The sequence below is a fragment of the Syngnathus typhle genome, linkage group LG13 (assembly GCF_033458585.1).
Source record: "Syngnathus typhle isolate RoL2023-S1 ecotype Sweden linkage group LG13, RoL_Styp_1.0, whole genome shotgun sequence".
Classification (NCBI taxonomy): domain Eukaryota; kingdom Metazoa; phylum Chordata; class Actinopteri; order Syngnathiformes; family Syngnathidae; genus Syngnathus; species Syngnathus typhle.
The window spans coordinates 7,909,551-7,933,801 of NC_083750.1; the positions used below are offsets into that span (position 1 = coordinate 7,909,551).

Here is a 24,251-nt window from a genome sequence, read left to right on the forward strand (position 1 = left end):
GGTGCAAATTTGAGAGTGGTCAGCAGGGTGTTTATTGTGTAGTCAGTCTCGGAGATCAACTTTCACATGCATGAGACTTTTGTTGTTTTTTCTCTCCTCTCAGCTGCGCCCAAGTTTACCAAGACTCCCACAGACCAGATTGGCGTATCAGGAGGCGTGGCGTCGTTCGTGTGCCAGGCCACCGGGAATCCCAAGCCGGTTGTCTACTGGAACAAGAAGGGCAAGAAGGTCAACTCTCAACGTATCGAGGTGGTTGTCACAGTGCGCAATGTGAAGATCTTTTTGCTGCATGGCATGCACAGCTCTCACAAATAGTTTTTTTAAATTATATTTTATTTATATATATTTTTTTTTTTATTTGCTTTATTTTTTTTATTTTATTCTGCATTATGTTATTGGGCAGTTGAGGCCGAGCCATTGGGAAATGAGATTAAATGAAGCAATCCTTGGCTTGCTTGGAGCGTTGAACAGCTGCAAATCATCACAGGCCAACATTTTTTTTTTTTTTTTAGGAGGAAGCAAGGGAGGTGGGGTTGCGGGGGTTCAAGCACAAATGAGCAACTTGTATGTGAATAAAGCTTTAGTATCTCCTTCATTTCATATCAGCATGCAACTAAAACCACGCTTGCCTGAAAATGAATAATTGATTGTAACTTGGTGCTATATTGCATTCCAAAGAGTGAGCCCAGAATGGTAAGTGTGACTTTCTGGGGTGTCTTGCCACAAGACACCAGTTTCCCGCAGGTATGTGTCGTCATGATGGGGTTCAAGTATTCCTTATTATAATAAATGCAAAACCAACATTAAATTCATGGAGCAACTTCTACGGGATTAAAAACAAACAAAAACACTTTACCCTGAGGCAAAAACATCAACTTCCAATGGTCTCGTTTACTATTGTGGATCCGTTTCCACTGCGATGAAAATAATGTATTTTTCTGCTGCGTCCAGACCATCGAATTTGACGAAGGCGCTGGCGCCGTGCTGAGGATCCAACCTCTCCGAGCACCTCGAGACGAGAACATCTACGAGTGTGTCGCACGGAACAGCGAAGGAGAGCTGTCAGTCACGGCAAAGCTGGCCATTATCAGAGGTGAGATTTTCTATATTATATTACTATATGCCGTATTTTCCGCATTATAAGGCGCACCGGATTATAAGGCGCACTGTCGGCTTTTGAGAAAATTGGAGGTTTTTAGGTGCGCCTTATAGTGCGGAAAATACGGTACTGTATTATTCTAATATTCACACGTATTTGAACATTTCTGTTTCGTATTTCTGAATCAAAACTAAGCCAGCTGTGCTGGATTCAGATTTGGTCTGAGCAAGTGTAAGGTTTTGAATGAAATTGTTACGCCTTTATTTTTTTCAATTTTATTTTAGTATTTGAGCTTTACTGAGTGAGTACTTTAGCCAACTCTGGACAAAGGAACACATGGCTCTGGGTGTTTCATCGCTCATGCAGGCACCTGGCTTCAGTTGTTGTTCCCCCGTCGCTGGCGAGGCTCGACCTCTGCATGAAGCTGTTCTTTTTATAGTCGCATCAGGCTCGCAGGCTATCAGCCCTGCTGCATCCCAGCGTGCCCCAATCACTCGCAAGTCTTGGCCAAAGTGCTGGTTAATCACTGGTTCACAGCCTCCTCGGAGGAATGTTCCCCAATGTGGTGCTCCAACACGCTATGAACTTGACTTGCAGCTGTGAGCGCTGGCCATCTGCCCAGCACAGCAGCAGCAGAGGACAAAGAAATGGGAAGGGGTGGCCGCTAGAGCGACGACACTCCATGAGAAGAAGAAGAAAGAAAAAAAAAATCAGGCGGATTAGACTTGAAGCTGGCAGACAACCCGTATCTGCCGGCGGAAATTGAGGAAGCGAGGGGAGGGGAGGTCGAGGCGAGGTGAAGCACACTTGCTAGAGGGTGAAGGAACGGGTGGTGGCGTGAGTCAAGTGAAACAAAAGAGATAGAATGGGAGGAAGAGAGAAAGGAGGGAAGAACGGAAGAGAGGGCTCTGCTGAGTGATGAACAGAAGGTTGGCCCGGCCGTCCCTTGGCCATCTGTTAACCGGGCCCATCATCTATGTACACAGCCCCAATCTAAAAGCCATTACCACATGAACTTCACCTGAGGGTGGGGGGGTTGTAGGGGCTCTCCTGGAGCGTGTGCCTTGTTTGTGTTTGTGTTAACTTTCATCCAAATGAATACATCATGATTTGATTCGTCCTAATCTCTGTGTGCTTTCAATTGCGAGGATGTCAACAATATTCCACCTGCAAATAATAATATACTTCACCAATATTATGAAACTTATTAGGATGCCGCGCAGTTCTTAAACTACATAACAAACAAAGCGGAAATATAATTTCATAAAATTGATTAGTCGCTAAACAAATAGTGAGCATTAATATTTTTTTGAAAGCAGAATCTATTAGTGCTCGTACTGGATTTCAAGATGACTTAATGATTTTTTTTTATTGTTGTGCAGTCTGCATTGGTAAATAAGATTAAAAAGAATCTTCGAAATTAAATTAGTGTACAGGTAATGTTCTTCTGGTATGATGTAATTACGTTGCAAAACAATAGAGCGGCTGGATTCAATTATACTGCTGTGATTTCAAAGATGCATGGTGACTGCAGACAAACATTAGCCCAGCATTTTTTTTTTTTACGTATGAATGTTTTATGGGATGAATCACAATACTGCACGCAGGTATTTTGGCGTGACCTTCACCCTCATTGCTTTTTAATATAAAGTCTTAACGGCTTAGACTTCACGCCACTTTAAAGGGCGGGATATGATAATCACACCAACATGGGCTTCCGTGAGGCCACTTGTTGCAAACACGATATGGATCTACTTGGCTTCTAAATCTGCATGAAGTGTTACATCTCCAAAAAAATATCACATAAAATTGATTCACTCCAGAAATCGCCACTGATGTCCTAAAGATGCTTGTGACTATTTTATGTGGCTAGTGGCTAATGGCTAGTGGCTAAGTATTTTTGTCCACTACCATGCTTCATCTCAGCATTTAGGATCATGGTTGAGCATCACTAATAGCAGCTGGTGTGGTGCTTGTGGTGGGCCTCAGGATGTGGTTTACTGCTCCATAGGATTGCTAATGGACGAAGATGTGGCATCTTATCGTCATTCAGCTCTTGGATGTTACCTTTTCTGTTCCATTAACCACACGCTACTCATTTCCAAATCACATTTCTCTCACCAGGCTTCTTATAGCCCACAGCAGTTCCTTTCTAATTTCTTCTCATGGTTTTATTCATTTTTCCATTTTTTTTTTGCAGTCATCTATCTCCGCCCCGACCTCACTGTCTGTCCGAGCTCACTCCTCGCCCCGCCCCGCCTTCACTCCCCCTGCAAAGCAAGCACTTCTATACACATTGCAGTCATTTCTTTGAGCCTTCAGGAAAGGTGGATATCTGCACTTGTGCAAGTTGCAAAGCCTCCAGTGGGCGAGAGCATCTCATCACTGCAGCGGGGTGTGTTGTGGCTGCGTGCGAATGCGTCGACTCCTCGAGGAGTGTAGGTTGCTTTGTGCGTGTTTGCTGTGCGGGTGGTTTGTGCAGTGTAATCCTGATTACACTCACTTCACAGTGCCCCATTTTTGGAGAAAGGGAAGCATGGGGTGAGGGGAGGCTCAGGGTGAGGAAAGAGAAGGGAAAAGATGATCGGATGCCACCATCAGCATAAAAACACTCTTCGTATGACAGACAGTCGGGTCAGATCACCCCCCCTCGAGCGTCTGCGCTTGACCGGCGGCTCAATCAGCCCCCCAAAAAAACCCAACAACAGCCAAGTCATCCTGCAAGAGGATTACACTCCTTGAGTGAAGAAACATGTTGCTGGTTTTTACATTTGTTTACTTCTTGCCTCCCCTTCTTCTCCCTGCATATGATTCTCCACGCGTGGAAGTGTGCAACACGGGCGAATTTGATGTCTGTGTCGAGCCGAAAGCGAGCCTTGTAGATGGAGGTGACTCGCGGGTCTTCTTTTTCATTGTGTTGTGTGGTGATCTATTCTCATAAAGGCCCATTAGCATTTAAAGTGCTCCTCTTCAGCCCTTCTGCAGTCTATAGGAGTCAAAGCGTTAGAGCCTCTGAGGACGACAGATTATTCCCGAATCGGACTCCCTGCGATCGGCTTTTATTCAAGGCTCCTTTCATGCACGTGGGCCATTGCTTACACAAATGAACTGGAGGAAGAATAGGCAATGGGTCGCTCAACTTGGTGTGTGTGTGTGTGAGGGAGGGAAACAAAAAGGCGAGGCAACACGGGAGAGGAAAGCTGGAATGGTGTTTTGTGTGTTTGCATCATTTGCATCAGGTCCTCGACTCCGTGTGTGTGTTCGCTGCCAGTTCCAGCGCGAGTGTCGGCGTAAGAATGAATTTGCCCAAATCGGGTTGCCTTTGCCGCCTGTTTTTTGGGCACCGGGCCCGGATGTCCTTCTGTAAACATAACCGGGCCAAAATGTACGTGATGCGCACAAACACAAAGCTCTGAGGAACAATGCTGGCTGTTTTTTGCCAATGTTGACACGTGCTATGTTTATAGACCCACTGCTCTTTTTTTTCCCCCATATGCTGCCTTATCAATTTAACCAGGAGATGAAAAATAAGCTGGACTTTTTTCACTGCAGTGTTTGTGTCTGATAAATGATTCATTTTGTGAAAAGCGTGATCAAGGCCATGCCTGCAGTATCTATTTCCAGCAGCCGCTGACTCACCCATGAGGCTGGCTCGATACCTGTAGCTCCCACATCCCTCTTCTCCTTACCAGTCATCTGGAACGAAGCATCCAGTAGCTGAGATATGTGCATTATCTGCAGAACATGCACGTGTACACACTGAGCAGACATCTTTTTTTTTGTCTATACAGCAATAGAACTAACTCATAGCAACAATGTTTGTTGTGAAAGAGATTTTCCAATTGGAAATACTGCAAATTGAATAAATCTATTCCTGTCATTATATGTCTACATACGTGTATATATATATGTATTTTTTATGTATTATATATATTTATATATATATATATACACATTATATATATATATTATATATTTTATATTATTTATATTTATATATAAATAATGTATTTAAATATATACATTTTATATTTATATAAAATTGATAATACAAAAAAAAAGAGCCGTTCTGACCCTTCCGGTATTTAACAACTAGGGAGTTCATGCAAATTATAGTCGACCCCGAGAGAGATGGGGGATGGATATAGGGCCGAGGGCAGCAGATGTAAGGCGGAGCATATTTGTCACCTCAGGGGAGCATTCTGACCTGCCTATCGATATCCCTGCACTTCCCTCCCTCCGCTTTCGGCATTCAGCTGGATCATTAGCATCGATCTATATTGTGTGATACTTGGGATAGGTAGTCCACACCCTCGATTCTTCTAGTCTATATCGCTACACATAAGATATGAGACTCTACTTTTGCCTCTCGATGTCATTTCTCTCTTCAACTATCAGCAGCGGCAAATATTGGACTTGCTTGCATGATGAATTTTAAAATAGTCAAAATGATTGGAGCTTTATTCCACCACAGCAAGATGGCATGTCTGTCATTTGTTTAGGAGGCAGGAGGTGACTAAGGAATTGGTCAAGAACAACAAGCAGACCAGACCTATGACGTGGCCGCGGCCGACATTTCAGCAGCTTGTGTTGTCCTTCCGTCTAAGAGACTCCCGTAGGCTTGATTTATCATCCAAGGAAATTGCCACTGGTAATTGCTTTTTGGCTGTGGGAAAGTGGAATATGTAATTATAGGCGCAGGTATGGGGGAGGTGTCAGAGTGGATGTGCAAAAGAGATATCGGCTAAAAGCGCAAGGAGAATAGGAAGCCGAGAGAGCTGATGGATGCTTGATTACGTGTCTGACCATCTGGATTGCTGTCATCGAGATGCTTAATCCTATTTACTTGAGAGCCTGTTTGCCTATTCGTATCTGTGTGGAATTGGAAGCAACTACTATCGGGTGAGTGGGTGGGCGACCGGCCCACTCGGATGTCTCAGGTTCCACAAGTGACAAGAATGGATGGCAGCTCGGGCATGGGACATTTTTATCCACTTGAGTCAACACTTCCAGGTGGTCTCAATTCTTTGCCATTGGAATATCAGTCCAGTTCCACCAAAGGGATTTTTTTTTATTTTCTGGATCTGGATGAGACACTCCCGATGACCGCAGACACGCGGCCTCGTCGGCCGCCTCACGGCATAATCAGTCATCCAGAAGCATGGCCGCTCTTCCGAGATCAGCCTCTCTTAATAGTCGCTGCATTTAAACAATTACTGCTAACAAGTCCTTATTACCCCCACCACGCCCTAGCCTTTCTCTTGATCCTGGCTTCTAATTGCCACTGCTGTTACCGAGCAGGTCTCTGCATAGTAATTAAGCAGGAATCATTGCAAGAACACAGAGACACGTCGTGAAACGCACACAGTTCAATGTCGGCGCCACTGTAGACTTGTGTTTGTCGGCAGGGAGGAGGTTGTGTGCAGAGAGAGTCTATGTGTCCTTTTGCAGGTTTTTCTTTTCTCCCCCCAGTAATTCTCTAACCGATTGGGCGGTATGTTTACCCTCCTGTAGTGACGGCTCGTGTGAAACGCGGAGAACCTTACTGCGTGTCTGCCCGCCTACTAAATCGGCTAATGACTAGCTAGCTGAGGAGGGGAAAAAAAAAAAAACAACCTGCGGCTTTAATGAGGACGGATATAGTGGCCCCGCTGTCTTTGCTAGTATCTCCTCTTTCAAGCCACTGCAGATGTGATAGGCGGGGAACAGTGTCTCTCACATCACCATGTTTGTGTGGATGGCTTATGTTTCTCCTCTGAGGGAGACAAGGGAGGATTCATGGATGGGTGGGTTGGATGGATGGATGGATTTTGGATGGATGGATGGATGGATGGATGGATGGATGGATGGATGGATGGATGGGTGGATGGGTGGATGGGTGGATGGGGTTGGATGGATTGGATTGGATGGATTGGATGGATTGGATGGATGGATTGGATGGATGGATGGATGGATGGATGGATGGATGGATGGATGGATGGATGGATGGATGGATGGATGGATGGAGAAAAAGTCTCAACTGTCCTGTTGGCACTACGCATTTGGTCCTGCACTGGGGTCCATTCACGTCTCGTCCATTCACATTTTAAGTTTTGGTTGTCATTGTTCTGATAGATGCTTCTTATTTCTTTGCTGCATCCCCTCCAGAGGACTTGTTGCCGTTTGGCTTCCCCAGTATCGATATGGGCCCGCAGCTGAAGGTGGTGGAGCGCACAAGGACGGCCACCATGCTGTGTGCCGCCAGTGGAACGCCGGACCCCGAGGTCTCCTGGTTCAAAGACTTTCTGCCCGTTGAACCCAGCACCAGCCGAGGCCGCATCAAACAGCTCAAATCAGGTGAGAAGTGCCCCAGTATATTTTTCAAGCCTTTTACAAAAAGCAAATCAAACTGCATCTGAAGCTTAGCAATGCTATCGTATAAATTCCCCATTGCTCTAAATTTTGTGATTATCCTGCTTTATTTGTGATTATGCTGAGAGATTACATGCCCCTCTCCGAGGCTGTGGGGATTTGCAACCTTTTCAAAGCCAATTTGACGAATTTGCTTCATTCAGCAGCCAAGGGGAAAGTCGTTTTTAATCAACGTTTGGGACTCCCCGTACTTAACAGGTGCCTCACTCTACCCACATCATATTTTAACGACGCAACGCCGATGTGCCGCAAACCAACTCATGCCTCACAAACTCACTAAATTAAACATGCGTCACAGAAACAGCTCGAAAGCAAAGGATAGGAAGTCAGGTGGATTTTAAACCGAAACGATGCGTTTGTTATCTGGCGTTCACGTCAAATGAAAGAATGTTTGCTTTTGGAGATAAGAGAGAAGGTTTGTATTGACAGGCAGATCGAGAGATGAACATTTTGCACTAAAGACAGTTTGCTCAGCTTTGTTTGTGCTCCTCTGCAGAGACCACACAGTCTCTTCTGGAATAAGCAGACAAGCCTTCCTCAGCTATTTTCCCCCTCAGCTGTCCTCGGGGGTAGTGAAAGTGATGGTGTGGCAAAACCATTTTGCTGTAGCTCAAACCCACGTTGTCCGGGCTCGTCCGTGCCGCCGGCCTCGCTATCTCGACGCTTTCGGCCGACATGCCTGGCTGATCACCGCTGCCCTTTTGTCAACCTTTCATTTGCAATCTCTATTTGGACCAATGTGGCTTCACAAACAATTTTTTAACAACGGACCTTCCTGGTTGTCAAATGATTGGCCCGAATAGATGTTTTGGAAAAAGTATGGGGCATCAGTCTCTTCTAAATGACATGGGATCTTTTTATTCTTGAATTTTTCAATTAAGGTGGCAAAATTGCTATCACGTGCACAAAATGCTAAGTTTTGATTTGAATATGAACAACTTGTTTTCAGATTGTTTTTGCAGCACAAATTACTATTTCCTATTAAACTTAGTATTTTGTAGCTAATATATATATATATTAGTATAATGCGTATAATATATATATTATACGCATGTATAAATATATATATACATATATACAGGACTCTCAGAAAATTAGAATATTGTGATAAAGTTTTTTTTCTGTAATGCAATTAAATAAAACAAAAATCTCATACATTCTGGATTCATTACAAATCAACTGAAATATTGCAAGCTTTTTATTAATTTCATTTTGTTTTTTAATTGCATTACAGAAAATAAAGTACTTTATCACAATATTCAAATTTTCTGAGACAGTCCTGTATATATATATATATAATTATATATGTATTTAATTAAATATTCATTTATATTCATATATACATACATATTCCTAATGTCTGTCAAAAAGCTAGATAATTTGATAATTCCAATTTTTAGAGCTGCATCTTGATCACCGTTCAAATTTGATGATAATGATGCACAATGCAATTGTGCTTCTACTCTCATCAAAGTAAAAAAAAAAAAGAGTCAACAGGAAACCACCCAGACATGCCATTTATTCACAAGTGCAGCATGTTAAGATGAGTATCACTCCGATGAAAGCGCACCAAGACAAATGGCAAGGTAGGATTCAGCGTGAGGTTTAATGGGATTGCAACTCAACAAAAGCGCTCCAGAGCCCAGCAACAAAATGCGCCGTATAATGAAACAAACGCTGCAGTGAGACGCCTTAGAGGAAATCAATTACACCTGAGCGATGCACAAAATAGTGGCACGATGTTGTGCGGATGACGCTCATTTCGCATCCCTTAAATGAGGGCACCTTCCAAGCTCTGATTTCGGAGACGGCTGCCAGCTCTCGCTGGATCACAGCCAGGAGTGTGTTTGGGGACATAAATATTATTTTCCTTCCTTCTCTCCCTTTTTTTTCTTTTCTTTTGTCAAGATCTGGAACTATTCCTGTGGCTCATATGAGTGAGGATGAAAAATGATAACTATTTTAGAACCATACTTCCCGAAATAGAGCCGTAATCAATTTCTGTCCCTCAAGGCACAAAGTACATTAATGTATTCCATCGGGCTAATTATCGAACTCCATTGTGCCCTTTTCAGGGCTGAAAAGGTTCTCCTGGCTGTAAAAGTGTCAAGGGCACAGAAACAGCGCCTTGGAGGATTTTTGTTGTTTTTCTAAGGACCAAAGCCTTAATGACCCAACCAGGTTCTATTTGTAGGAACATTCCGATGGCCGGTCTCGCATTTGCTACCTGGGCCTTCAGGGGGGATTTGCCCCCACTTAATCCATCTCTTAATAGCCCCACGATTATAGAAACAATATAAAAGGTGTTGCTCTGAACAACCTAAGAAGAACTTTTTCTAAAAATGCTCATCAACAGATTCCCCCCTTACCTACTTCAGATGTAAGTCAGGTGAACTGTCAAATATATGACATGAGAGACTAAGAGTCGGAGAGTTTACCAAAGCACTTAACGGACTCTGACACCCAACGTCAAGCAGATGGCCCGCAATATGGCCACAGAGGTCGACTGCTGGGTAATAGATTGACTCGCCTCACCCAAAATTTGTGCTGTGGTTGAAGGTTGGCCAAAGTTGGGCAAAAGACAATGAGAAATTCAAATCAATGAGGCTATTTTATTATCCCTGACAAAACGAAAATGATGAATCGCCAATGGCGGAATTATAATAAGAAAACCGATCGTCACCCAGCATGACTCACATTGAAGATATCAAAGTCAAGCGATTCGAAAGGTGTGAAGTAATTATCCGTCTGCTAATGGATGCTAGCACCGGCCGGCTCCAGGTGTTCCATTTGAGCTATCGGTTCAAGTCATAATACACCTCCCACCATTTTACTGCAAGTGTGTCGACAGAGTTCGTATCTCAGTCTGGCTCTTTAAGCAGCTTACTTCTTCATTTCTTGGACTTTTTTGTAGGTCAGCCTTTGACTGACTCGCATGGTGATTGACGGCCGCTCGCTTGTGTATGCGGAGTACGCCGCCGCGCCCAACGTGACCTTTGCGCCAGACAGGAGTTGTTGTGTTTGTTACGTCGGGCTCACCTCTGACATGTCTGATTGTACTCCTGACTACACAAGAGGAGAGCTTGGCTCTAATGATTTCTTAATCCTGTTCATCACAAGCTTTCTCTGCATTGTGAGCGAAGACGGGGAAGAAAAAAACGAGAAACACTCGAGACATGAGCTGTTTTTCTTTCATGTGTCTAGGATAAAAAAAAAATGACTCAGGTGGAGGATAGATTTAGCTCGCCGAGTCTGAGTTCGGAAAAGTTGAGGCCAAGATGGATGAAACAAATAAAACTTTGTTTGTTGGGTTAGATGGAATATTTTGTGACAGTTTATCATGTCCATTGACAATGCACTACATTTAATTTAATAAAAGTGACATTATGCAGAATTTAATGCAAAGTATACTCACCACAATATTCCATAAAAAAATCTTTCAAGACTGCAAGTAAACCGTAAAAAAATATTTACTATGTAAATATTGTTAACGGTGCTTTGGAATGCTTTACGAAGACGGTGGACAGCAGAACTAGTAGAGACAGTTGGTCGGCCTTTTGGTTTGCTGCAATTGGACCCGGATCACAAATTTTTACAGGAGCGTTTGCCTCCACCAAGACAGAGGCATTTGTCCCACTCTGGACTTAATGAACGGCTACAAATGAGGATCTTAAACACTAAAATGAAGGAAAGTTTCACCTAATGAAAGACAGAGCAGCTTCTTAATAGTTTGGGAATATCTCACTAATTCAACCTTTGATTTAATTTAGTATAATTTTTTTTTAGGACAAGAGATACCTGACAATTAATTTTCACTATTCGATTCTTTCCTAAATTAATAAACAATAATATAATAAGAGTTTAAAAATATATATGTTTATTTTATATGTTGTATTTAAATGTTTATTTGATTTTTTTTTTATTATATTATTATTAAATTGATGTATACTAGGCAACATTCTAAAAAGAATACCTTGCCATCTCAGGAAAAAAAAATTATTTCTTTGGTGCTTTACAGCCAAGCTTTCGTGCAGCTTGTATATATTTTCCGATGAACTCGAGATATATTTAATCAGCCTGGAGGATTTAATGTGTCTCACTCTACAATATGCAATATCTTGTGTGTGTGTATATATGCCTGTGTGGGTTCCTTTTGTTTTCCAGTTTGTGTGTACTTTCAAATTCTCTGCCATTTTTTTTGTTATTTTTGTCTTTGCTCAGCGCAATGCAGCAGAGTGTAAACCCCGGTTATGTACTTCCACCCCCGGCTTGATGACAAACTTGGTTTCAAATCAGATGAATGTGACACAGTCGGCTCCAAGGGGAAGAAAGAAAAAAAAAATCACTGTTCGTAATTCAAAAGGCCCGTTAGCAAGAGAAGAAGTCAAAATAGTAAGAATAGAACGCTTTGGAACCAGATGAAGGAAAGAACACCTGACAAATGTTGGGTATAATTTTAGTATAAGGGAGCCACACAGAGTAGTTTGGGGACTTCTATTTGATTGACAAACTTTGTGCATTTATTTGGTGTCACATTTTGGTCCTGGTGGTACCTTGAGATACAAGTTTTATTTTGAATGTGATCATGCTTGTTTGACAGAACACTGACAGAATTTTTTTAAGGAAGTTGCCTCATATTTTTTTGCACTAGGTTCAAACGTTGCCTTGCTATAAAAGAAATACCGTATTTTCCGCACTATAAGGCGCACCTAAAAACCTCCAATTTTCTCAAAAGCCGACAGTGCGTTTTATAATCCGGTGCGCCTTATACGTATATGGACTAGAGATGCACCGATCCGATATCTGGATCGGATATCGGTCCCGATATCAACAAAATAGATGGATCGGGTATCGGAAAATACAGCCGATCTGTGAGCCGATACTTTCCTTAATCTATTGGGACGCGGGCTACGTCATACGCTAGCAGCACGTGTGCCGCATGCCACGAGAGTTTTCTAAACAAACGCAAACATGGAGCGAACGTTCGCTTCTCTTCCCCGGGTTGCTAAGCGGACGTCAAACCCTGCGCGTTCGCTTCTCTTCGGGTTGCTAATGGGACGTCAAAGGCTGCGCGTTCGCTTCTCTCCCGAATGGGGGGGGGGGGGGGGAGGCTAATCGGATGTCAAACGCTGCGTGTTCGCTTCTCTTCCGGGGGGGTGTTAATGGGACGTCAAACGCTTTGTGTGGCGGGCTCCATCTAGTGTGGAAACTGAGAAGCTGAGCTCAAGCTTCTTGTGCGGGCCATATTCAATTATGTTTTCAGAATTTGCTGCGGGCCAATAAAAACTGGACCGTTAGTTTGGACACCCCTAATTTAGAGCAAAGAACTGTGTAGTCTGCCTGATGCCATTGCCTTTGGTCTTTTCTGTTCCACATGTAGAGTTATGTAGCTTCTTAAATAAAATCGGAATTATTATTTCAGTGAGTTCAATTATTAAATTGAACTCACTGAAATACAACGACCTAGTCGACTTTAAAACCATCCAACTCATGTACAAAATAAAAAATAATCAATTACCAAACAGTATCCAGAGGTTGTTTGAGTGGAGGGAAAGTACCCATTATTTAAGAGGAACACGTATGTTTAAAAGAGATTTGGTGAGAACAAACTTAAAGTTACATTGTATAACAGTTAGAGGTGTGGAACTATGGAACACCAGCAGTGACGAATTAAAGAACTGTAGTACCTTACCTAAGTTTAAAAAAATGTATAAGGACAAAATATTGACGGGATACCGTAACATGCTGTGAAGTTGTTTAAGTTGCTTTGTATTTTAATGAGAAAATATATGGTATATATATGTATGTATATGTGTATATATGTGTATATATATGTATATGTATGTGTATATATATATATATATATATATATATATATGTATGTGTGTATGTATGTATATATATATATATGTATATATATATGTATGTTTTTTTTTTCTTTCTTTAATATATTGACTATGGACAAATTCTTGACAGAATTAAATAGAAACATGTAGTTACATGGGGTAGAGTCAGATAAGCTTAGGCTTCCTTCTACTCCCTTTTTGAACAAATATGATTTTACGATAAAGGAAAATTATGATGCAATATCTTTTTTCTTTTATATTCTATTGTATTATGGAGTTATCATTTTTCTGTATTTTTATTTTTTTCTTGTATTTCTTTAATGTTCGAAATAAACGTTTAAAAAAAAAAAAAAAATCATATCGGATCGGTATCGGGTATCGACCGATACGCAAAGCCACGGCATCGGTATCGGTATCGGAACTGAAAAAGTCGGATCGGTGCATCTCTAATATGGACCAATATGGATTCGTGGATGAGGATTCATTTATTAAAGTAATCTTTACGTGTTTATTTTGTGTGTTGTGTGGTATTAACGTTTGAGCAATGTTGAGTTATTGATATATTGTTATTGTTTTCACTATTTCGAGTGTTACTATATTGTGATTGCATTACCGTTTGAGCAACGTTGAGTTAGTTATTCTATGCGCTTTATAATCTGGTGCGCCTTATATATGGACAACGTTTTAAAATGGGCCATTCATTGAAGGTGTGCCTTATAGTGCGCAAAATACGGTAACAACAAAACAGACTTTGACAGATGTTGAAGCAATTCAAGTGAGCATCCCTCGGGGTCACAATATATAAGACCAAAAAACAGACATGAACCATGTGATGCCATCATTCCCCCCAGGAGCTCTCCAGATCGAGAACAGCGAGGAAACCGACCAAGGGAAGTACGAGTGCGTGGCCACTAATTCTCAAGGTGTGCGCTACTCCTCGCCAGCCAACCTCTACGTACGAGGTAGGGCCTGAAAACACAACACGCAACAATGACACACATAGCTAGATAGAAACACGATGAAATGGCCACTGTTGGGGTGCTGTTGCGTTCCAACCAATCTTTTCCATGACTGTGCTCTTTCAACAAGTACTACTAACCAAGCCATTTGTCAGCAGTGTGTGTTGATCTTGTTTGGTATTTTCCACCTTAACAAGTCCACCTTAAACTGTGGTGTGGTGGAAAACACACCACGGTTTAACTGCATGAAGACGTCACTGTCTGCTAAAATTCATTTTGTACCTGAGGGCTGTCTGACCTGAGGAGTTAGAGCAGCGGTGGGCAAACTATAACCCGAGGCCAATCTGTTCTTTAATTTGGCCCGCCAAGCCGTAACATCAGTGGTTGCTCTATATAGATATTTTCTGACAGCAAATACCAATAATTAGCTCTCTAAAGTACCTTGATCATGATCAGCATTCAAATGCTGTAGAAGCAGAAATCTCACGTGATCAAAAAATAAGAAAAAGATCTTCAATTTTAAATGTGGATGCGTTAGCTAAATTGACAGGCACCCAATCACGGCTCACCTGTTTTTTGGCTTTGAGTCGTGATTGGCCGATAACTGAGGCCGTAAGCACTTGCAAAATGGCCGCCTCCTGAGATGGACAAAAACGTGGACATGTTCCTGCTTAATTCATATTCCACAAATGCTATTTTAATCGCAATGTTATGTTTAGAAGGAAAAAAATTACTTGATTTCCCCTGTGATTAAAATAACATATGATTCATTGGTTATTGATTTAATGTAAATAATAAAATGAAATTTAAATACAGCGGCCTATGCATTTAAAATTATTTTAATCATTTTAGTAAATAACTATCAACTTATGTTCTATTATAAAAAGAAAATCAATGATTGTATTGGTATTATCAAAATTAATTATTTTGCATGATTACGTGCACATTTATTTTTAAGACTGTTTTGATTTCTTTTTCACAGAAAAGCCCAACAACATATAAGCATGGATGGCTTAGTTAGCTAAATGATTTTCAGACATTACATACATATAAATTAGATTAAAAAAATATATAAATTCTTATCTACAAATGACCCGGCTCACCGTTAATGATTTAGAAATGAAATGGAGACCCAGAGCATCAAAGTTTGCCCAACCCTGATTTTAACTCTTACGAGGTCAATCAGTTAAAAGTATACATTTTTACATTTGATGTCCAAAAACAATGACATTGCTGACACCATTGTGCATCCACATAATCCTCGTTGAATCATTTCTAATAATTGTGTGCGTGATTTTGTGTGTGCGCCCTCGTGGCTTTGCGCAGGCCGTTTTTATTCTCTCTGTGTTTCCTCGTTCTCTCTCCTCACGTCATTGTGTTCCGCATCAACCCCCTTCCATCCCTCAGAGCTTCGAGAAGGTTGGTGTGCTCTCTCTTTTCTTTTGTTACTCCTTTGTTTCAGAAAGCTTCTCTTATTGAAACAGAGAGAAACAATAAAGAAAGAAAGAAAATCCTCAAAGACCTCCGTACTCTATATAAAAAAACGTCTCCCAGATTCGGTTAATTTCTCCAAATCCGTTCTCCGTACTGTAGCCAAATGCATTGACTCCTTTGTGTGCAGCACCCTCTCCCCAATCGATTGTTTTTTTTTTTTGCATGTACTGTTGTCATGCAGACCAAAGAATTGGATGATACAATAGAGGTGACGATTGCATGAAAAGAGTGAGAGAAAGAGAGGGAAAGAAAGAGAAAGGAACACCGCTTGCACGTGAAGAGCATGACGCACATGCTTCCCACACTTTATGTTCCTATTAAAATTGTCTTGTTAACCCCCCACCACCACCTCTCCCTCCCCTCCCCTCCCCTATTGCACCAACGTGACACATTGCATCTCCAGTCTTGAACTTCTTGCATCCAGTGGGAACCTCGATTTTGGGTTCAAGCTGCACTTTGTGTTGCATCGCTTTCTTAAGTCAGATTTATTTATTTTTTTTGCAATTTCCCATCTGTATGTTGACGTCACCCTCGCATTTATCTTTAGTAAACTTGATTAGCGGGTTTTTGACGATGACTCATCGTCGCAGTTTATGGCGCTGAAACTGGCACCCTGCGATGAACAGCAAAAAATATATTTTTAGTTGCAGATGTTCCCTCAGTGATACATTTTAAATAAATAGATAAATAAATAAATAAATTGAAGGTGCGCCTTATAGTCCGGTGCGCCTTATAGTCCGGAAAATACGGTATCTGTACTTAAAATCTCCACGAAATTTAAAAATATCTTTGTCATTATTTGATCAAAATATCTATACCTTTAGAACACAACCAAAACAGATCTTCTATAGATGAAAGTGTCAAGGATTCAGTGTGTCGCTCACTTACACTTAAGCAGCAACAGCAACAGGGGATTGCCTCTTAAAACTAAATGGAATGGAACCCATTGCTAACAACTTTATTTGCACCTCCTTCTCCCCAAATAGATTTTTTTTCCTTACTCAGGAAAAAGCAACAAGGTGTTACCAAATTACCGTTTCAGATTTGTTTGATTCGACTCTGCATTTTTGTTATTCTTCATTCTGTAGTAAGAAGCACGAGGAGCCTTAAGTGGCTTTTTATTCTCCCTCCATTAAATTCAACATACTAAAATATCATCATGTCCTATAGTCATTATTCTGTGTTCTTTCTAGTTAACAAATCTTGAAAGCAACCAGATGGCTAAGTGCAGTGACTCATAAATGATAAGCATGAAATTCCTTAAGTAGGCTTTTGTGATCGAGTCCAATAATTACAACTTAAAGGACACACACTGATCTGCTTGCAGTGACTAAAAAAAAAAAAAAAAAAATCTGTGTCATGCCGTCTGCGGAGCTTCCCTCGTCTGCACCGTCGCTATCGCCACCAAACACTCGGACACGCTTCTATTGACATTTCAATTCTATTCATTCGCATTCTCAACTATTGAGGGGATAAGTTTTGCCTTATTACATGACTAATGGAAGTTGTGTCCTTGAGCCAGATGGGATTGCGCAGAGTAAATGTCAGGCCGCCGATGGTCCTCAATGGCCCTCTATATGCGCTATAGTTTAGAAGTTGCAGAGATAGCGCCGTAATCCCCGTGGCTGTGCCAAGGGCTCCTTTAACCGACCGCCTCCGGAGTCTCAATGCAGAAGCTGGTTCCGTGAATATAGATGTAACCTCACGCCTCACTCAAACTATGGATAATGGAGGATGGATCATGAGGGCTGCCTCTGTTATTTGTATGCAAGCGTGCTCGCTGAGTATGTGAGGAATTATTCCTTGAAGATGAGGTGTGTCTGTTTTTGTGATCAAATATCACTGTCGACTTATTTAATATTTTTTTTTCCTCAAAAGCATCTTAGTTGCATACTGGAGGAGTTTGCAAAACTTGAATGTAGCTTCACTTCACTCCCACCCTTCCCCTCAGGTCTCTGACCTAAGCCACGCCCCTCACTAAAATGAACATTAACGTAAACCATTTTTAGCCACATTGCTAGCCGGACTTATACATGCCGTGGACCAGTAATGATGATGATAATAATAATAATTATATAATTTAATTTTCCATTTGATGATGATGATAATAATAATTATATAATTTAATTTTCCATTTGTGCTCTTCACTTGTCATTTAACATTCTAATTAAAAGTATATTTTTTGCTCATTCTAATGTATATTATGTAGACTAATAATGATGATGAAAGTAATAATTATATAATAATTAAATTTTCCATTTGATGATGATGATGATAATAATAATTATATGATAATTATATTTTCCATTTGCGCTCTTCACTTGTCATTTAACATTCTAATTAAAAAAATATATTTTGCTCATTAAAATTCATATTATGTGCAGGTTGATCAGGTTAAGATGTAGTGGCATTGCACGTATGTGTTTGCACACTGTGCATGCTGAATGTTGATCTGTGTGTGTGGAGGGGGGGGGGGGATCAGTGCGTGTGTGTGTGTGGAGGGGGGGGGGGGATCAGTGTGTGTGTGTGTGTCAGTGTGTGTCCAAAGCATGCTGTGGTGGGAGGAGATGCTTGCCTAATCATGTCTCTTTCTAACAATTTTTTTGTCTCTGTCTCTTCTCTATCCAATTCTGGGCATCTTCCGGCATTATTTTCTTCAAGTATTCCAAAAATAATTCTCCCACTTTATTTATCTGTCATTAGCAAATTGAATATAGAGTCCTTCTATTTTTCTTTGTGTTCGAAATCCAAATGTTGACTTATTTTCATTGATTTTTTTATTTTTCTATTTTGACCATTTAATTTATCTGAAGTGATGAGATTTTTACTGCTCTCCTTCTCGCTTCCCTTTCATTCCTCCTCCATTCTGAATTGTCTGTCCATTGATCTCTTTGTCTTTTTCTGTTTTGTTTTTCTGTGTTGTGACTATTTTCTTCCTTCCTATCCTTTTTTTTTTTTTCTTACTTCCGAAGCACCTGCTCTCTGAATGGGCCTGACTCTGATATAGCTGTGTTTTTAAATAGATTCATGTTTTTTCTTCTTCCTCGCTCCTCTTCTCTTTGCCCCTTTCCCCTCCATCCCCCCGAAAACCCTCTTCTAACCCTCTCTTTATCTCTCTCCCCCCTCCTCTCCCCTCCCTCCCCCCCCTCCCTCCTTTTCTCCTCCGCCCCCTCGGCATTCTGTCCGCACCCTGATGTGTAGAAGCGTCAGAAACATGTACATAAGTTTATGAACTTATACACATGCACATACTACCTCACTTTTTTTGCCCGCACTTGTTCTTCTTCTCTCTCCGTTCTGCCTCTCTCATGTTGTCTTGTTCTTGACTTAACGTGTCCGACGTTCACTCTGTAATTTGCCACGGCACCTTATTGGAACCCCCTCACCTGTCCACATTCATTCTGACTGCACACTGTTATCCCGTATGAAACTTTTTTGTGTACTGTACAGTATTTTGTTGTCGCAATGTGCCTCTTGCCTACATTGCCACGTCATCGCGTGGAAGCCGAGCAGAGTCGATTGTTCTTTCTTTCTCTCTCTCACTTCCATCGCCGTCTCATCTTTGTTTCCTTTGTGTTTTCCTTTCACATTATCTCTGTTGTGTTTCTCCACTTTTTTTTTTTTTATTCTCTCTTGAGTCGCCGAGGCATGCAAAGTGACCTATGAGTTCAGTCTCTCGCTATCCAGTAGAACTGGCATGGACAAAAAAATTGGGGCACAATTCGCTGGTGATTCAATAATCTATTAAGGCTTGGATGAATTATTTTTCACCCTTAAAACAGAAAATGTACCAAATTTGGACAGGGAAGACAGATGGTTGGAGTGAGGGAATAGTTTTTTGACACAATTTGGATAAGAGTCGACTTGAGTGTTCCAACAGCAACGCACAAAAGCCTTTAAAGGCAAGTATGGATGAGTTTGGTGAGAAAGAACTCCCACCTAACACCTTTGGGATGAGCTAGAACAAAGCTTCAAATGTTACTCTGCATAATTTGACGACAAATCCCCACAGACGCACGCCGACATTTTGTCGAAAGTCTTCTCACAAGGATTGAAGTTATTGAAGATTTTTTTTTTCCGTTTCCTGCGGGTGTCCTCGCTAGATATCCCAATAGAGTTAAGACATTTACTCAAATAATTCAAAGTTTCATGTAGCTCCAAGCGATGCCAGAAAGGAAATGTTATATTGCATTTAAATTTTAAAAAAAAAATCTGACACCACCATCGCTAAGCATAACATTTCCGTAAAGAGAAACTGACATCATGCCCCTTGTTGAAGTGCTACTCAAGAGTATGTCACGTTATTGTTTGCTCACTCAGTTTGGCTGAGCTTAACAAGATGTGTGTCTTTCTGTTGGATTCATCAATACCATAAAGTAAACTTGAAATATCCCTTTGTAATTTCTGTAAAAGGAAAAAAAAAAACCTGAAGTTCATTCTCCCCCTCCCTGTTACCTCTCTTCTTTTCACTCTCTCTGAATCTCGCTCTTTGCCTCTCTATCTGACTCTCTCCCCCTCACCCGACCTCTCTCTCTCTCCGTCTCCCCCTCCATCCCTCAAATTCCTGCCCTCTCTACCCCCCCCCCCCCCCCTCCTGACTCTCCTCCTTTTACCAGTGCGCCGTGTCCCCCCTCGTTTCTCCATCCCCCCCTCCAACCACGAAATCATGCCGGGAGGGAGCATCAACATCACCTGCGTGGCGGTAGGCTCCCCGATGCCCTACGTCAAATGGATGGTGGGTAGCGAGGACCTGACCCCCGAGGACGAGATGCCGTTCGGTCGCAACGTGCTGGAGCTCACCGGCGTCCGGGAGTCAGCCAACTATACGTGCGTGGCCATGAGTAGTCTGGGTATCATCGAGGCCACGGCTCAGGTCTTAGTCAAAAGTAAGAGACTTACAAAACAAATTCCGTAACATTGCTGGTAAATTTCCATGGGAAATAAAATGAAACATTCTAAAAATATATTTGTAAATTCCCCCAATAAGACCCAATGCTTGAATTTTGAAATTTCTGGTTGATTTTAGTTCCTGTTAATTCCTATGGAAGATTTCCAACTTTGCAGTCTCCTTTAGCAATGTCCTAATCAATCTTGATTTTTGCCCCCAGCTTTGCCAAAACCTCCTGGCACTCCCATGGTCACAGAGACCACAGCCACCAGCGTGACCATCACATGGGACTCGGGTAACCCCGACCCGGTGTCCTATTACATCATCCAGTACCGAGCCAAAGGTCCGGACAGCAAGTACGAGACGGTAGACAGCATCACCACCACCCGCTACAGCATCGGTGGGCTGTACCCCAACACCGAGTACGAGATCCGAGTATCGGCCTTTAACAGCATCGGCCAGGGTCCCCCTTCTGTGCGAGTCGAGGCCCGGACGGGCGAGCAAGCCCCGGCCAGCCCGCCGCGAAATGTCCAAGCCCACATTATTTCACAGAACACGGTGATGGTTCGCTGGGAGGACCCGGAGGAGCCAAATGGGCAGGTGGGAAGTCATATAATTTGATTTAGTCAGAAAACAGGAAGTCGTTTTATTATATGCCGATTGGACCTGGAATGCCCAATGGTCTATTTTAACTCATTTAATTAAGACTACAGATATTTTCGATTCTTTTTACATTAAATCTTTCAATTGTGCATAGCCAGCAGCTCACTGGGGAGCAATAAAGTGATTGCTTTAAAATAGTAATTACTTTCATGTGACTTGAAGAGTCGCGGCATTGCTGCCAGCTAATAGTGCAGGGAAAAAATGATTTATCCCCATCTGAAATTACATTTGCTTTTACTGATGACAGACTAACAAGGTTTCAGATTTGCGCCGAGACTTTAAGAAGATTAAAACATTAAAGCTTTCATAAAATTCCCCACAGGGAAGTGTTTTGGAGTGTTCAGGTTCATGTCCTTTATAGAGATTGTGCTCCACCTTTCTACCAGCTCAATCTCTAAAGAAAGAAAAGGTGCTTTCTGCTCTAAATGAAGAGCGCTCCCTCTGGAAGCCCATTTCCTTTTTTCCACCAGCAATACTATTCACAAAAGTGCATTTGAGGATTAAAGTTATTAAAGGAGTGACAACGGATTGCCGGTGGAGGTCACGAGTGAGGACGGTAAACAAATATGGTGACATAGTCTGAACGCAGTGTGCATTCAAGGTGTTTTGTCTGACCTTCAACCACGGGAGGTCGTCACCTTATGACAGTGACCTCTGACAAGGCGTGAACCGCAGCCTCGCTCGGCCATCTGGACAGAAGTCACCGTAATTCATAAATGACGACCTTGGCTGCGATAGAAACTCGTTGTCGTTATGCTGGAGCAAGGCTTTATGGATTACCGTGCATGCAAGACAGTGAGATTAAGTGCGAGACTACTTATCACACAGCTCAGTTGAGGATGACCTTAAAAACTCAACACGCTATCCGTCAATCCCTCCGTGTTGCAGGTTAAGGGCTACCGCGTGTACTACACCATGGACCCGTCCCGGCCCATAAATGAGTGGAAGATCCATAACGTCCAGGACAGTCTGATCACGACCATACAGAGCTTGGTCACCTCCGAGACGTACACCCTCCAAGTCCTGGCGTTCACCTCCGTCGGGGACGGGCCCTTCTCTGACCCGGTCCATGTTAAAGTCATGCCAGGAGGTCGGTGTTGGGAACATAATGTCATATCATATTTTGTAAATCATGTATGCTAAAGGTAGCGCCATGCTAACTGTTGGGGCACTTAGCCTGCTGCCCCGCAGCCTCACCAAGCAGATTATTCAGACAAGTGGAACCGAGCCGCCACGCAGAACTGGGTGTGACCTGTCACAACACACGCATCCTTCAAATGAGTAACTCGCACAAGTTTAAGTTTGCAAAGACTTGTGAACTGCAAACGGATTAACATTTATCTAGAGGAAATATTTGGTACGTTCTTACTCCTCCAGTCACGACAGCAGCCGGTTGCAAACGTTTTATTCGTCGGCAGGCGTGACGAGATTAAGCCGGCAAATCTGTGATGGTATTACAAATCTCGTGTAGACTCGGGACACTTGTACCTGAACATCTAGCATTTACAGAAAGAGAAACATATGGTTTGAGTAAAAATATTTCTCGACGTCTGATGAAAGAAGAGCTCAAATGGAATTAGGCGACAGGGTATTTTGAATAGATTTTAAACCAAAAAATGAGAGAAAACTTTTTTTTTTTTCATTCGATCACAGGTCTTTTAATTAGGTTTTAGATTTTAATGGTGACAAATTACACATACAGTAAGCTGTTTCTAATATTTTAGCTCATTCATGTTGCTAAAAATATTGACAAAAATTCTTTTTTCAAAACAGTTCTTAGACATGCTGTCAATTCGTCATCTTTTTTTTTTTTCCCCTTCCCCAGTTCCAGGCCAACCGGGGAAGTTTAAAATCGGAAGAGTGACTGACACCAGCATTGAGCTGACCTGGGAGCCCGCCTACACCAAGATGGCCATCATCAATTACGAGCTCCTTTACAAACCTGTCAAATATGGCAGTTTGGTGAGACCATCTACCAAGCAGACATATTGTGTTATATATCTTTGTTGCAATTCAATTCATATCACAACAACAATTTGTTTGGCAGAAAGCACTGGTCAACACTCTCTTTCTCTCCTAGGAGAAGCTGACCTTTGGCCCCCGAAACTCCTACACGGTGGAGGGCCTGAAAGCCAACACGGACTACTCCTTCTCCCTGGCAGCCATCTCAAACAAAGGCATCGGCGCTTTCACCAATGAACTGGTGCAGAGGACATCACAAGCCAGTAGGTCACAAAGAAACAAACATACACACACACATTGCTACTTGTTCTGTTTCACCTTGTGTACACAAATGTCACGAAAACACACGTTGACAAAAATTTCACTTGATGTGCGTTGACCCGGCACAAGCTGGCAACCGTCTGACACCATGTGACCATTGAGCTCCTTTATCAAGTCATGTGTCCAAAATCTCACCCCCATCCATCCATCTGCGGTTTAACTGCGACTTTCTTCCTCCTCCGCTCAGCTCCCTTTTTTTTTTCACAGCCAAAACATCATGACAGATGGAGACGGAGCAGCGATTAATGTTTGTCTCTTCCTCCTTTTCACCCTCCTTTTTCCTCACTCTGTCTAATATCTTTGAAAGGGTGAAAATATCTGCCAGTTATTGGCGAGCAGGCAATGGAGAGGAGCTTTAAAGGATTGTGGCTTGGCCTGCTAGGTTGTACGTGGGCGCCAGACAGCGTGATTGTTTTTTTTTGGGGGGGGCATTTCTTGACAACCAAGAATAGTCCATAAATTGGAAATGGTTTTGCAAATAATGTTTTTCTATCTGTGCTATCCCCTTAATGTTTTGGGTTCAAATAAAATAATAATTTGGCCTTGTTGTGACGTGCAGTTCGCTAGCTAACTATGTCTCAACAACCCAAAAATTCCCTTCGGATAAT

The 24,251-nt window shown here is 42.0% G+C and overlaps 1 protein-coding gene across 4 annotated transcripts in view; it reads left to right on the top strand.

The window, feature by feature from the left end:
- The window catches only part of LOC133165055 (receptor-type tyrosine-protein phosphatase S-like), a 56,329-nt gene that overhangs the window by 15,174 nt on the left and 16,904 nt on the right, over positions 1–24,251 (top strand). For 2 of the 4 annotated variants that reach the window (XM_061294429.1, XM_061294430.1), the window contains exons 3-11: positions 104–249; positions 952–1,093; positions 7,247–7,435; positions 14,208–14,318; positions 20,426–20,695; positions 20,918–21,297; positions 22,249–22,450; positions 23,186–23,322; positions 23,441–23,585. In XM_061294429.1, the coding sequence (XP_061150413.1) occupies positions 104–249; positions 952–1,093; positions 7,247–7,435; positions 14,208–14,318; positions 20,426–20,695; positions 20,918–21,297; positions 22,249–22,450; positions 23,186–23,322; positions 23,441–23,585 (1,722 nt within the window). Of the gene's footprint in view, positions 1–103; positions 253–951; positions 1,094–7,246; positions 7,436–14,207; positions 14,319–19,010; positions 19,026–20,425; positions 20,696–20,917; positions 21,298–22,248; positions 22,451–23,185; positions 23,323–23,440; positions 23,586–24,251 lie in introns of all 4 variants that reach the window. The other 2 variants (XM_061294427.1, XM_061294428.1) reach the window with 2 other exon arrangements.